At 35.8% G+C, this 13,911-nt stretch overlaps 1 protein-coding gene across 1 annotated transcript in view; it reads left to right on the forward strand.

Annotated features, from left to right (window-relative positions):
• The window catches only part of TTC23L (tetratricopeptide repeat domain 23 like), an 87,455-nt gene that overhangs the window by 14,329 nt on the left and 59,215 nt on the right, over positions 1-13,911 (forward strand). Inside the window, exon 4 of the mRNA XM_053699668.1 lies at positions 7,329-7,452. Within this exon, the coding sequence (XP_053555643.1) occupies positions 7,329-7,452 (124 nt within the window). The remainder of the gene's footprint in view (positions 1-7,328; positions 7,453-13,911) is intronic.

The raw sequence follows: 13,911 nt of genomic DNA on the forward strand, positions 1-13,911 counted from the left end.
CCAGTCACTTTTATTGAAGTACAATGTATATAAGAATATTGTAAATTATATAACAGTTGACAAAAAGCAATAGACGCTCCTTATTACATGAATGTTCCTATGAGAAATCAGAGGCCACTTTTGGACCTCTCTGCTATATGCAATACATAGGAAGGATATAGCTCTTAACAAATTTACCAGGCACCTTTATTATGAAAATCTATGTAACCTTAGCAAGTTTAAAGGGACAGTCTAGTCAAAGTTAAACTTTAATGCTATTTTAAACAACTTTCTAATTTTACTTTTATCATCAAATGTGCTTTGTTTTCTTGGCATTCTTTGTTGAATGCTAAACCTAGGTAGGCTCATATGCTATTTTGTAAGCCATTGAACTGCCTCTTATCTCAGTGCATTTTAACAGTTGTTCACAGTTAGACAGTATTAGTTCATGTGTGCTATATATATATATATATATATATATATATATATATATATATATATACCCATTCCGGACTGGGGTTAACTGCCTGTGGCTCTGGTGACATCACAGCTTTTTTGGAGTGCTATTTAGCACCCAGGGCTGGATGCTGCTGAGTCACATGATGTGTACCTGGTCCGGTCTTGGAGTGCAGTTCCCTTCCATGTTTTATATATATATATATATATATATATATATTCTGTGCTCACTTCCGTGGAGTCATTTATGAGTCAGCACTGATTGGCTAAAATGGAAGTCTGTCAAAAGAACTGAGATAAGGGTCTGCAGAGGCTTAGATACAAGTTAATCACAATAGTAAAAAGTTAATATAACAATGTTGGTTATGCAAAACTGGGGAATAGTTAATAAAGGGATTATCTTTTTAAACAATACAAATTCTGGAGTAGACTGTCCCTTTAAGTCATACCCCCCCCCCCTTAATAGCGTAAAAGGGTCAATTTCTACATTTAGGTTCTAGAACAAATATATAAGTTCTAAATGAACCCTTTTGACCCTAGTCATGCCTCAACATAAAACCTAGTCAGCACTATCAGAAGTAATAGAGACAGTGCATACAATCTTGTTAACATGACAGGCAAGAATATCTATTTAGGTTCTTTTATATAAACGAGGAGACCTAGGAATTATTGCTCTAAAGCGATTGTCTGTATAAGCAGTCTGAGTTCTAATGAACTTTTCCACATAGCAATAGCACTGACTTTAAATAAATTGCACACAACGTGACAGTGGGCATTATCGTATGTTAGTGCATAATTAGGGGATACATTACTTCAAATAAAGTGTGGAAGAAAAAACAGAAAAAGAAGGAAAAAAAATCCACACAAAGCTGCATTAGACAGCTACATACTTTTAGCAGAAGCAGTCCAGCAAGTCAGAGATCCGGATTAAAATTAAGGTATAAACCATTCCCAGATAAGCCAGCGATGTCCCATGTCTAGCGACCAATAGGATGAGTCACTGACATCTTACCCAACGCCAGTCCTCCATTGCAGAAGCCAGTCAGTCCCAGAACTTTATTATTATGAGTTATTTTATACAAAGCTACATTCCATTCATATGGGTACAAACAGTACAAGATTTACAATGATAGGTTACACAAGGGTAGATTACACAAACTTCTTAACAAACAACACACAAATCCCTTAAAATACTTATATTGAAATCTTCCACTAAAGGAGAGGAGAGCCCTGCCCTTAAGCACAGGCAATAGTAGATACACTTTTATACAACGTGGGCTACAGTTGGAGAGGCTCCTGTCATTGGATAAACACTGAGAAAGGCAGGATCAGTTATACAGGCCCATTTATCAAGTTCCGTACGGAGCTTGAAGGGCCGTGTTTCTGGCGAGTCTTCAGACTCGCCAGAAACACAACTTATGAAGCAGCGGTCTAAAGACCGCTGCTCCATAACCCTGTCCGCCTGCTCTGAACAGGCGGACAGGAATCGCCGGACATCAACCCGATCGAATACGATCGGGTTGATTGACAGCTCCCTGCTGGCGGCCGATTGGCCGCGAGTCAGCAGGGGGCGGCGTTGCACCAGCAGCTCTTGTGAGCTGCTGGTGCAATGTTAAATGCGGAGAGCGTATTGCTCTCCGCATTTAGCGAGGTCTTGCGGACCTGATCCGCAGTGTCGGATCAGGTCCGCAAGCCCTTTGATAAATGGGCCTGATAGTCTGTGTCAGCTCGGCTTCAAATTGCTGGAGGACTAAGGGTGCTCTGCAAAACTGCCGCAATTTTCATGTGTAGGTCACAAAGTTATATTGTCCCAGGATTCAGGTGTTTAACACACTGCAATGCACACAGTTCCTTCCATATTAGCCATATTAGCCATAAACACAACAAATGGATTTGGCACATAACAGAGGTCCAACACTGACTGCACTACCCGGATGACTGGTTGGGGGGGGGGGGGGGGTGTTGAGTGTGGGTTTCAGAAAACCAAATAAAACTGGTATCATTCAATTCTGCAACACCCCATGAAACCATTTATAACATCATTAGCAAAGGATGTTGCTATAATCCAGAGATAATTGTAAGTTTATCAAATTCTCATAGCCAGCCTCTAGTATTTCATACTATCATGGCCTGTGTGCCTGATTCTAAATAGTGTATTTAAAGGCACATGAAACCCAACATTTTTCTTTTATGATTAAAGGGACAGTAAAGTCGAAAATTAACTTTTATGATTCAGATAGGGCATGTCATTTTAAACAACTTTCCAATTTACTTTTATCATCAAATTTGCTTTGTTCTTTTGGTATTCTTAGTTGAAAGCTAAACCTAGGTAGGCTCATATGCTAATTTCTAAGCCCTTGAAGGCTGCCTCTTATCTCAGTGCATTTTGACAGTTTTTCCACAGCTAGAGGGCGTTAGGTCATGTGTGTTATATAGATAACATTGTGCTCACGCCCGTGTCGTTATTTATGACTCAGCACTGATTGGCTAAAATGCAATTCTGTCAAAAGATCTGAGATAATGAGGCAGTCTGCAGAGGCTTAGATACAAGGTAATCACAGAGGTAAAAAGTATATTAATATAACTGTGTTGGGTAAAAAATTGGTAATAAAGGGATTATCTATCTTTTTAAAAAGTAACATTTTTGGCGTTGACTGTCCCTTTAAGACAGAGCATACAATTTTAAACAACTTTCCAGTGAGTTCATTCCCTTTGGTATCCTTTGTTAAAGGAGCAGCAAACTACTTGGAGTTAGCTGAACATATCAGGTATGCCAATGACAAGAGGGCTATATGTGCAGTCACACATCACCAGCAAGTTCGCAGTAGTGCATTGCTGACTCAGAACCTTCCTAGATATGCTTTTCAATAAAGGATGCAAAGAGAAGAAAGCAAATCAGATAACAGAATGTTAATTGGAAAGCTGTTTAAAATGGAATGCTCTATCTAAATCATGAAAGTTTAATTTGGATTTTCCTGCCCCTTTAATGCAAGTATATTTGTAACTATTGCAGTGTTATACTATGCATAAAACATGTATGATCCGAAGTTTAGAAAACTTTACATGGAGGAGCAGAAGAATGGTGTGAAATATAAAAAAACTTAAAACAATGAAACCAGGATGAATGATTTGAAAATCACTGTTTGCTAATGATTTAGCACATGTAATATTTTTTTTTATCTTGGTATCCTTTGTTAAAAAAGCATGAAAGGTAGGTAGGCTTAGGAGGACATGTGTGTGGAACACTATACAGCAGCAGCTTTACAACAAAACGTTTAACAATGTTATATGCTATGCAAATATTGCTGCCATCTAGTGTTCAAAGTAACATAGTAACATAGTAGATGAGGTTGAAAAAAGACCGAACTCCATCGAGTTCAACCTATACAAATCTAATATACTTACCAAAAGCTCCAGTTCAGCTTAAATTAATCCCACTAAAAGGTGACCCATTTAACACAAGCAATCATATCCATGAATTCTCTTTCTAGCCAGAAATGTATCCAAACAATTTTTAAATGTATCTAGGGTATTGGCATTCACTACCTCCTTTGGTAATGAGTTCCACCATTTTATTGCTCTTACAGTCAAAAAACGTTTCCGTTGCAGGAGAATAAATCTCCTTTCCTCCAACCTTAAATTGTGACCTCTTGTCACAAACAATTCTCTTGGAATAAACAGAGCTTCTGACATCTCTGTATATGGGCCTTGAATATATTTATATAAAGTAATCACCTCTCAAGCGCCTTTTTTCTAGAGAAAACAGGCCCAGTTTGGCTAGCCTCTCCTCATAGCTTAAATTCTCCATTCCCCTTATTAGCTTTTTTTGAGATCGGTGCCCAGAACTGCACTTCATACTGAAGGTGAGGTCTTACCAGGGATTTATATAGTGACACAATTATGCTTTCCTCCCTTGAATCCATGCCTCTTTTAATACATGCTAGTATCTTATTAGCCTTTGAAGCCGTTGCCCTGCATTGTGCACCCATCTCTAGCTTGTTATCTATTACTACTCCCAAATCCCTTCCCTCCTCCGTTTGCCTAAGTCTTGTCCCATTTAAATAATACATTGCCTGTTTATTTTTACTTCCAAAATGTAGAACCTTGCATTTCCCGTATTAAATCTAATTTTCCATTTACCTACCCATACATAATGTTTGCAGATCCTTTTGTAACGAAAGTTCATCCTGCTCTGACCTAATGACCTTACTTAACTTTGTATCATCTGCAAAAATAGAGATGTCGATTTAATCCTTGCTCCAAGTCATTAATAAAAATATTAAAAAGAACAGAGTCCAGTACTGATCCCTGGGGGACTCCACTGATTACTTTTGTCCAATCTGAGTATGATTCATTCACTACTACTCGTTGCTCCCTATCTTTTATCCAGTTATTTATCCATGAGCTAACATTTTCAGCTATTCCCAGTCCCTTTATTTTGTGCATTAATCTCTCATGTGGCCATGTATCAAACGCCTTTGCAAAATCTAAGTATATCACATCAACTGATTCCCCTTTATCTATATTTTTACTTCCTCATAGAATCTAATTAGATTACTTTGAAATTATCTATTTCTCATAAAACCAAGCCGATTTGAACTCATAACCTTGTTTGCACGAATATGCTCATCAATATAATCCTTTATAATCCCTTCAAATATCTTCCCCACTATTGATGTCAGACTAACTGGTCTATAGCTTCCTGGATCATCCCTGCTTCCCTTTTTGAAGAGTGGCACCACATCAGCTTTACGCTAATCCTGGGGTACCATGCCTGAGGATAATGAGGTGTAAAGTATTGTTGTAAAGCTGGTGCCATACAGTGTTCCAGACCGCCTGCATGCTCCTGAGCCTACCTGCCTACTTTTCAACAAAGGATACCAAGATATTTTTTTCTAATTGCACAAAATCAAAGCAACATTTTGAGTTTCATTTCCCTTTAAACTCCATATCTATATAATGAAAAAAAAACACTATTTAAACATGATAAAAACTTTTTTCTTTTTTATCTGGCATGAAAAAGGTTAAGTTTAAGCCATACATGTAATTTAAAAGCAGGAAGTAAATGTTTATGCTCAACTGATCTGTGCGATAGAAGTTCATTTGCTGATAAGAACAACTCCCAACAACTTTGGGCCAGATTACGAGTGGAGCGCAAATGTTTGTGCGCAAGCAATATCGGGTTTTCGCGATCGTTTGCGTTCAGGTTAAATTGCGCTGGTTTTACAAGTTGAAAGTAAACGCGAGTGCTTGAGCGCAAATCAAGTTAAAGCTCATCGGGTTAGCGCATCCTCAGAACTTTGGTTAACTGTTTTGTGAAACAAAAAAAAATCTCACAAAACTCATGAAAAATACATTACAAAGTATAGTTACATTCATAATAACACCATCTAGTTAAACTTTTTTAAATATTGCACAAAAAAGTTATAAGGGCTCAAATATATGAGGTCTCAGGTGTTAGAAAACAAAAGGCAGGCAAAAGGGCTTTAACATAGAGATGCGTATATATACATGTCTAAATATGTATATGTATGTGTGTGTGTATATATATATATATATATATATATGTATATATGTCTGTAAATACATATATACACATATAAATACATAAGCACCTATGAATACAAATATATATACACACATATATATACTATATATATATATATATATATATATATATATATATATATATATATATATATATATATATATATATATATATGTGCAATGTAGCCATTTGCAGTTAAGTAGATGAAAACATGTAAAAGTATATTTTTGCAATAGTCATATATAATAAAGTGTTTATAAATAGATATTCATTTATATATATCTGTATATACCTTTATATATATATATAGGTATAAATATATATGTAAAACTTTGTATTTATTAATAAATAGAACCTATTCTTCTATGTGAAGAAAACTGGAATGTGAAATATTAATATTTTCATGTCAGGTTAGGGCACTTGAGAATATGCGATCGGGTTTGCGCACAAGTAGGTGTTTTTCCACTTTTTTTGCTCCATTGACGTCTATGGGGGAATAGGTTATCGCGCACGATATTGTAAGTTTGGCTTTTTGTGCGTGTTGGGTTAGCACAAGAGTGATAACTTCTTACTTTCAACTCGTTATACGAGCGCAACCTAACACGCACAAAAAGTTTACTTCTAGCGCAATTAGCGCTCTAGCAAAATCGCTAAATAGCACTCCACTCGTAATCTGGCACTTTGTTGGTGGCCAGTGATGCAGAAAAAAAAAAATTAGGATATTAGGAAAATATTTTTTAAAATGTTCTTTTATAGATGTAACACAGGAAAATGACACTAATTGTCCTTGTAACCAGGATTACATGATAGTATTTTCCTATGTAAAAGGGTATATTATATGGCTCTCATAATGAGCATAGGAAGGGCAGAACTGACAAAGGAGGAAAGCCAAGGTGATAATTTGGAAGAAACTAGGATTACAAATGTTACAGTATTTTTTTTATTTCTTGTATCCACCACATTTTATTCAGTATAATTTATTGCACCTTATTTCTAAGTATATTTTCAACTATGCAATAAGCATGACCTCTTGGTTTAGCACTTGCGTGGTACATTAGTGGCAGATAAACTATGCTTAGTGCTACACAATTAAACTGATTCTTGGTAAAAAGAAATCCTGATGCATAAACAAATGCAAAAAGAGACGGGCCCTGATCCAAAGAGCTTACAATCTACACAACATTCACTGATGAATGGAAACAAGAAAATCACTTTATGATTATTATGCAGGTTATCTTTTTGTGCATTTGCTGTGCTTTATTCAAGGTCGTCTCACATAAATCATCTGGAGACACAGTTTAAAAAAAAACAAACAGTAATTTTAAATTGTACTTATTTTTAACAGGTAATATTGGCAAACAATGAGTTAATCCGCTGTGTGGCCCTAACTAAAATCATTCATGGTGACGGACATTGGCGACTTGCCAAAGCGTTTGCCAATCTTGCTCATGGCTACCTGACCCTCAGAGGTAAGTTCTGATACTTACCAGATCCTTAAAGTTTCATGAAATACATAATTCAACCATGAAATTATAACTGACTTTTCAATTTGCTTTTATTGTCAAATTTACTTTGTTCTTTTGTTATCCTTTGTGGAGAAGTATATCTAGGTAATCTGAGGAGTTGCAATGTATTGCTGGAAGCTAACTTTATTGGTAGCTACACACATGCATTTTGTCATTGGCTCACCCTAGGGGCCCCATTTATCAAAGCTTCAACTGAAAACTCGCTATAATTAAGCATCAAATTACTTTTACTACTCAAAGTTATCAAGTTGTCATTTTATAAAAATACATTGTCCAAAACAATTAAATTTCCACTGCAGCAATCAACTTTCGCTAAAACTCGATTACTCCGTAATTTCATCAGAATTGTGCAAACTTCATCGTATCTAGAGGTAGATTTGATTGATTTAAGATTTATGATACTTTCAACTTATACGCCTGCGTCTTGAAAGGTGCGTTGGACCAGATTCCTAATCCGCTAGCTTTGAGCTAGCAAACTCCATAGGAATCAATAAGATGCTAATGACATGCAGATGTTAGCAATTTGTCAATAGTCTTCCTCTTGTATATCAATACCTCAAAGTTACTCAAGAATGTATATGCTATTATATTTTATTTTTTTACCCACAAAATACAATAGTGCAAAATGTTAAGAGATTCTTATAAAATTTTCATTGTTGCTTTAAAGTTATCAACAGACCGCTGATCCTCACGGCTTCGTTAACGCAAGCGAATTAAGCCGTATTTTTTATAAATGTCAAAATCGAACATTGGAGCAAATTATTGTCTAGAAGTTGAAGCTTTGATGAATAGGGCCCTATGTGTTCAGCTTGGTCCCAGTAGTGCATTATTGCTCTGGAGTGGGACTACTATGTGTTTAAGCCTTTTGCCAGGGTTATGCATATAAGGATTCATCACAATCTATCATTCAGTGGCGGCTGGTGAATTTTTAGGATGGGGGTGCACAAGACCCTCCCCCTATTAGAAAGCCACGCCCCTTTGAAAAACCACGCCCCTTTTGAAAAACACGCCCCTTTAATAAGCCACGCCCATTTTAAAAGCCACACCCCTTTGTGAAAGTCACGCCCCTCAAATGGCCCCACCCATTTGAACCAGCAGTGTTTTTGGTCATCGTCTTCTTGAAATATCCAGCCCCGGCCTGGGGGTAACTTCAACTGAAGTTTGTGACTGATTCCTCAACATTATTCTCAAGTATCTGCTGATATTGAGTGGAATCCATGAGACCCTCAACAATATTCCCAGTAGTACAGGTCTTTGGAGGTGGTCTGTGGGCTGTTTTTGACCGTTCTCACCATCCTTTGCCTTTGCCTCTGGCCCTCTCTGATATTTTACTTGCCCTGCCACTTCTGGCCTTAACAAGAACTGTGCCTGTGGTCTTCCATATCCTCACCATGCATTGCTCACTGTGTTCCTCATAGTGGACACAGACATCTTAAATCTATGAATGCATACTCTTCAGTACAGCCATGTTCACGTGCGACAGTGCACAAATGGAGGAGCCTACACTACCTGCCCATGTCTAGTCTTAAAATATACATGATGGTGCTCAGTTAAATTATATAATAACATATATATATTAACCAAATGATTAATTAAAGCTGCAAAATAATAAGAATGTTGAATGTACATTCATGAAAACATATATATTCCTGGATTTAAAGAACCTTCCACTTTATAGAGAAATACAACCACATTTCAATTACTGTTGCCCCAGCCCCCAGTGTTCGATATAAGGCAATGCAGCCAAAGGCCTTGGCAACATGAAGATAAATACACCCACATTTTACTTTCTACAAAAGAAGATTATTTCTATTACACTAGTGCTTAATAATTAACTTCAACAGTAAAGATTAAAACAGAATGTTGTTAACTCAAGTACAATTTTTGTAAATTAAGTCAATCCGCCTGTCTTTTTTTGAGGCAAATAAATCAATAACATTTTCGGTGAATGTAGGCATGTCATTGATCAATTGTTTTTCAATTGTGAGCATGGCTAGAGCAGTCAGTCTTTCCTCAGTCATGGTGCTCCTTAGAAATGTCTTAACTCGTTTTAAAGTTGAGAAACATCTCTCAGCCTCAGCAGTTGTCACGGGAATAGTCGAAATAATTTGCAACAGTTTGTAGGTCTCAGAGAAAGTTCTGTCCAAGTTATTTTCTATTACAAACTGTAGAAGACTGATGGCACCATTCATATTTCGGAAATCTGGTCTTCTGTAAATTACTCCTAGTTCAGTTTTCAGGCGATCTTTCTGTAATGTGTGATAAACCGCTGATGTTTGTTCAAGAAGCTGATTTGGAAAAATTTTCTCGTAATCCGCAAATTTTTCCGCTTGGAGGAGAGAAACAGCCGAGTAGTGAGTTATAAAAGAAAATCTATCTTTTACTTGATTTGTGATAACATCGCATATCTCTTTAGCTGCCACAGTCTGAGCAATGTGAATATTTTCTCTCTTCCTTTTCCTAGATGTTTCCTCTGTTTCTGATATCGTCATGGTCACTGTGTCCATTCTATTCCTTTCGTTTTCCATTGTCTGCTGGAAAGTGTTAATATGTTTTCTAATAAGTGCCGCATCTGTTTGTGTTTTCTGAAGTTGGTTGTATAACACATCTACATGTGGCATAATATTGTGAAAAACTGTAAGCCAAAACACAAATACCGAGTCTTGTAACATACGCCGAATAGCCCCTGCTTGATTTATAGCTATTTCTTTTTTCGATGTTGACTCTATTTTTTCCATGCATTCAATTAACTGTTCCCTGTTTTCAAAAACTGTATTGACGGTTCGACTCTTGAAATTCCTCCTGGTGGCTGAACCATGAGGTATCCTTCTTCTAACAGTTTCATCTAGAATAGCTATCCTTTGTGGCGAGTTACTAAAAAAGTTAGTAATGTCACTTAGATTTGAAAAAAATACTCGAACTTGTTGATTTTGACTGCTTGCTTGGCTGACAATTAAATTGAGCTGATGTGCGTAGCAATGCACAAAATGTGCATTCTTGTAGGTACGTTTAATTATAGCCTGAACACCTGCATGCTGACCACTCATCACGCTTGCACCGTCGTAACTCTGCGATATCAGTTTCTCTGGGTTGTCTATAACTTTTTCCAAAGTAGCTTGAATACACGTAGCTAAAGATTCGGCATCATGTCCAGCTGGATTAGTGAATTCCCAGAATCTCTCAACCGGTTGTCCGTTACCTATAATGTATCTAAAAACAACAACCAATTGGAAGGCAGATGAAACATCAGTAGTTTCATCTGCTATCACTGCTACAAAACTTGCATTTGAGATTTCCTTCTTTATTTGGTTCTGGCAAACAGTAAGCATACAGTCTAATAAATCGTTTTGAATTTCTTTTGACGTTCCTTTAAAAACAGTGGCACTAGCGAGATGTTCTTTTAGAGATGCATCAAGCTCTGCTGAGAAGTTTATAAGACCTCTGAAAATGCCTGGATTTAATGAATCATCGCGTTCGTCATGTCCTCGAAGTGCAAGCTCAAATGCGCCGCAAAATAAAATACAATTAATTATTTTGGAAAGAACATAGCGATTTTTCGTTACTTGCTCATTATGTTTTTTAATATTCAAACGATATGCACTGTCAAGTTGTTGCCGAATATCAACCCTTCCTAGCAAATTAAACTCTAATGTGGAGTTTAAATGTGATTGGGAGCAATTATGTTTATTGGTTTTTTGACTTAAATGTGATAAATCGGCGACACCATAACTCACCCAGCTTGAATCCCCACTTTGTTTTGCAAACAGGAGACAATAAAAACAAAAGAGCCTGTTAGATAATTCACAACCACAAATCCATGGATATTTATCATATACCTCGGGTTTGAATTCTCTTTTGTAATCTCTAGTTTTACATTTTGTCACCTGGGTAAGGTTAAGCATAGGTGTTGGCCTGAGCATTTTAATTTCCATTTTTCTTTCAATGGGCAACGTTGAAAAATGTAATTGCTTTAGCTCAGACACACTAATTTTACTAAGTGCCATCTTAACTGTTAGTTTACACACAAAGAACAGTCCTTTGCTCTTATCTAATATATAACTTGTAGGTAGGTAGCTCTGCAGCTGTTAGAAAATATACAACTTAATAGTTTAATAGTTTGGCGGTGGTTATGTAATATATAACTTGTAGGTAGGTAGCTCTGCTGCTCTGCAGCTGTTAGAAAATATACAACTCAACTTGAAGTAATAGTTTAATAGTTTGGCGGTTGTTATGTAATATATAACTTGTAGGTAGGTAGCTCTGCTGCTCTGCAGCTGTTAGAAAATATACAACTCAACTTGAAGTAATAGTTTAATAGTTTGGCGGTTGTTATGTAATATATAACTTGTAGGTAGGTAGCTCTGCAGCTGTTAGAAAATATACAACTCAACTTGAAGTAATAGTTTAATAGTTTGGCGGTTGTTATGTAATATATAACTTGTAGGTAGGTAGCTCTGCAGCTGTTAGAAAATATACAACTTAATAGTTTAATAGTTTGGCGGTTATTATGTAATATATAACTTGTAGGTAGGTAGCTCTGCTGCTCTGCAGCTGTTAGAAAATATACAACTCAACTTGAAGTAATAGTTTAATAGTTTGGCGGTTGTTATGTAATATATAACTTGTAGGTAGGTAGCTCTGCTGCTCTGCAGCTGTTAGAAAATATACAACTCAACTTGAAGTAATAGTTTAATAGTTTGGCGGTTGTTATGTAATATATAACTTGTAGGTAGGTAGCTCTGCAGCTGTTAGAAAATATACAACTTAATAGTTTAATAGTTTGGCGGTTATTATGTAATATATAACTTGTAGGTAGGTAGCTCTGCTGCTCTGCAGCTGTTAGAAAATATACAACTCAACTTGAAGTAATAGTTTAATAGTTTGGCGGTTGTTATGTAATATATAACTTGTAGGTAGGTAGCTCTGCTGCTCTGCAGCTGTTAGAAAATATACAACTCAACTTGAAGTAATAGTTTAATAGTTTGGCGGTTGTTATGTAATATATAACTTGTAGGTAGGTAGCTCTGCAGCTGTTAGAAAATATACAACTTAATAGTTTAATAGTTTGGCGGTTATTATGTAATATATAACTTGTAGGTAGGTAGCTCTGCTGCTCTGCAGCTGTTAGAAAATATACAACTCAACTTGAAGTAATAGTTTAATAGTTTGGCGGTTGTTATGTAATATATAACTTGTAGGTAGGTAGCTCTGCTGCTCTGCAGCTGTTAGAAAATATACAACTCAACTTGAAGTAATAGTTTAATAGTTTGGCGGTTGTTATGTAATATATAACTTGTAGGTAGGTAGCTCTGCAGCTGTTAGAAAATATACAACTTAATAGTTTAATAGTTTGGCGGTTATTATGTAATATATAACTTGTAGGTAGGTAGCTCTGCTGCTCTGCAGCTGTTAGAAAATATACAACTCAACTTGAAGTAATAGTTTAATAGTTTGGCGGTTGTTATGTAATATATAACTTGTAGGTAGGTAGCTCTGCTGCTCTGCAGCTGTTAGAAAATATACAACTCAACTTGAAGTAATAGTTTAATAGTTTGGCGGTTGTTATGTAATATATAACTTGTAGGTAGGTAGCTTTGCTGCTCTGCAGCTATTAGAAAATATCAACTAGAAGTTGAACTAAATTGTTAAAGAACTCCCTAAAAATCCAGTATACTCCTAAACTTGCTAATCTCAGACTGTGTCTGTTGTTTAAATTACAAGTAGAAAAATAAAAATGTTTTTTTTTTTAAACACTAGTTCAAGTTCAAGACTCAACTCAAGTTACTCTATATAAAAAGAAATCTCAGACTCAGACTGTATCTGTTGTTTAAATTACAAGTAGAAAAATAAAAATGTTTTTTTTTGTAAACACTAGTTCAAGTTCAAGACTCAAGTTACTCTATATAAAAAGCAATCTCAGACTCAGACTGTATCTGTTGTTTAAATTACAAGTAGAAAAATAAAAATGTTTTTTTTTTTAAACACTAGTTCAAGTTCAAGACTCAACTCAAGTTACTCTATATAAAAAGAAATCTCAGACTCAGACTGTATCTGTTGTTTAAATTACAAGTAGAAAAATAAAAATGTTTTTTTTTTGTAAACACTAGTTCAAGTTCAAGACTCAAGTTACTCTATATAAAAAGCAATCTCAGACTCAGACTGTATCTGTTGTTTAAATTACAAGTAGAAAAATAAAAATGTTTTTTTTTTAACACTAATTCAAGTTCAACTTAGACTCAACTCACTCTATCTAAAAAGCAATCTCAGACTCAGACTGTATCTGTTGTTTAAATTACAAATAGAAAAAAAAGGTTTGTTTTTTTTTAACACTAGTTCAAGACTCAACTCACTCAGTTACTCTATATAAAAAACTGCAGGCCTGCAGCAAAAATCATTAAAATA

This window comes from Bombina bombina, chromosome 2 (assembly GCF_027579735.1).
Source record: "Bombina bombina isolate aBomBom1 chromosome 2, aBomBom1.pri, whole genome shotgun sequence".
NCBI lineage: Eukaryota > Metazoa > Chordata > Amphibia > Anura > Bombinatoridae > Bombina > Bombina bombina.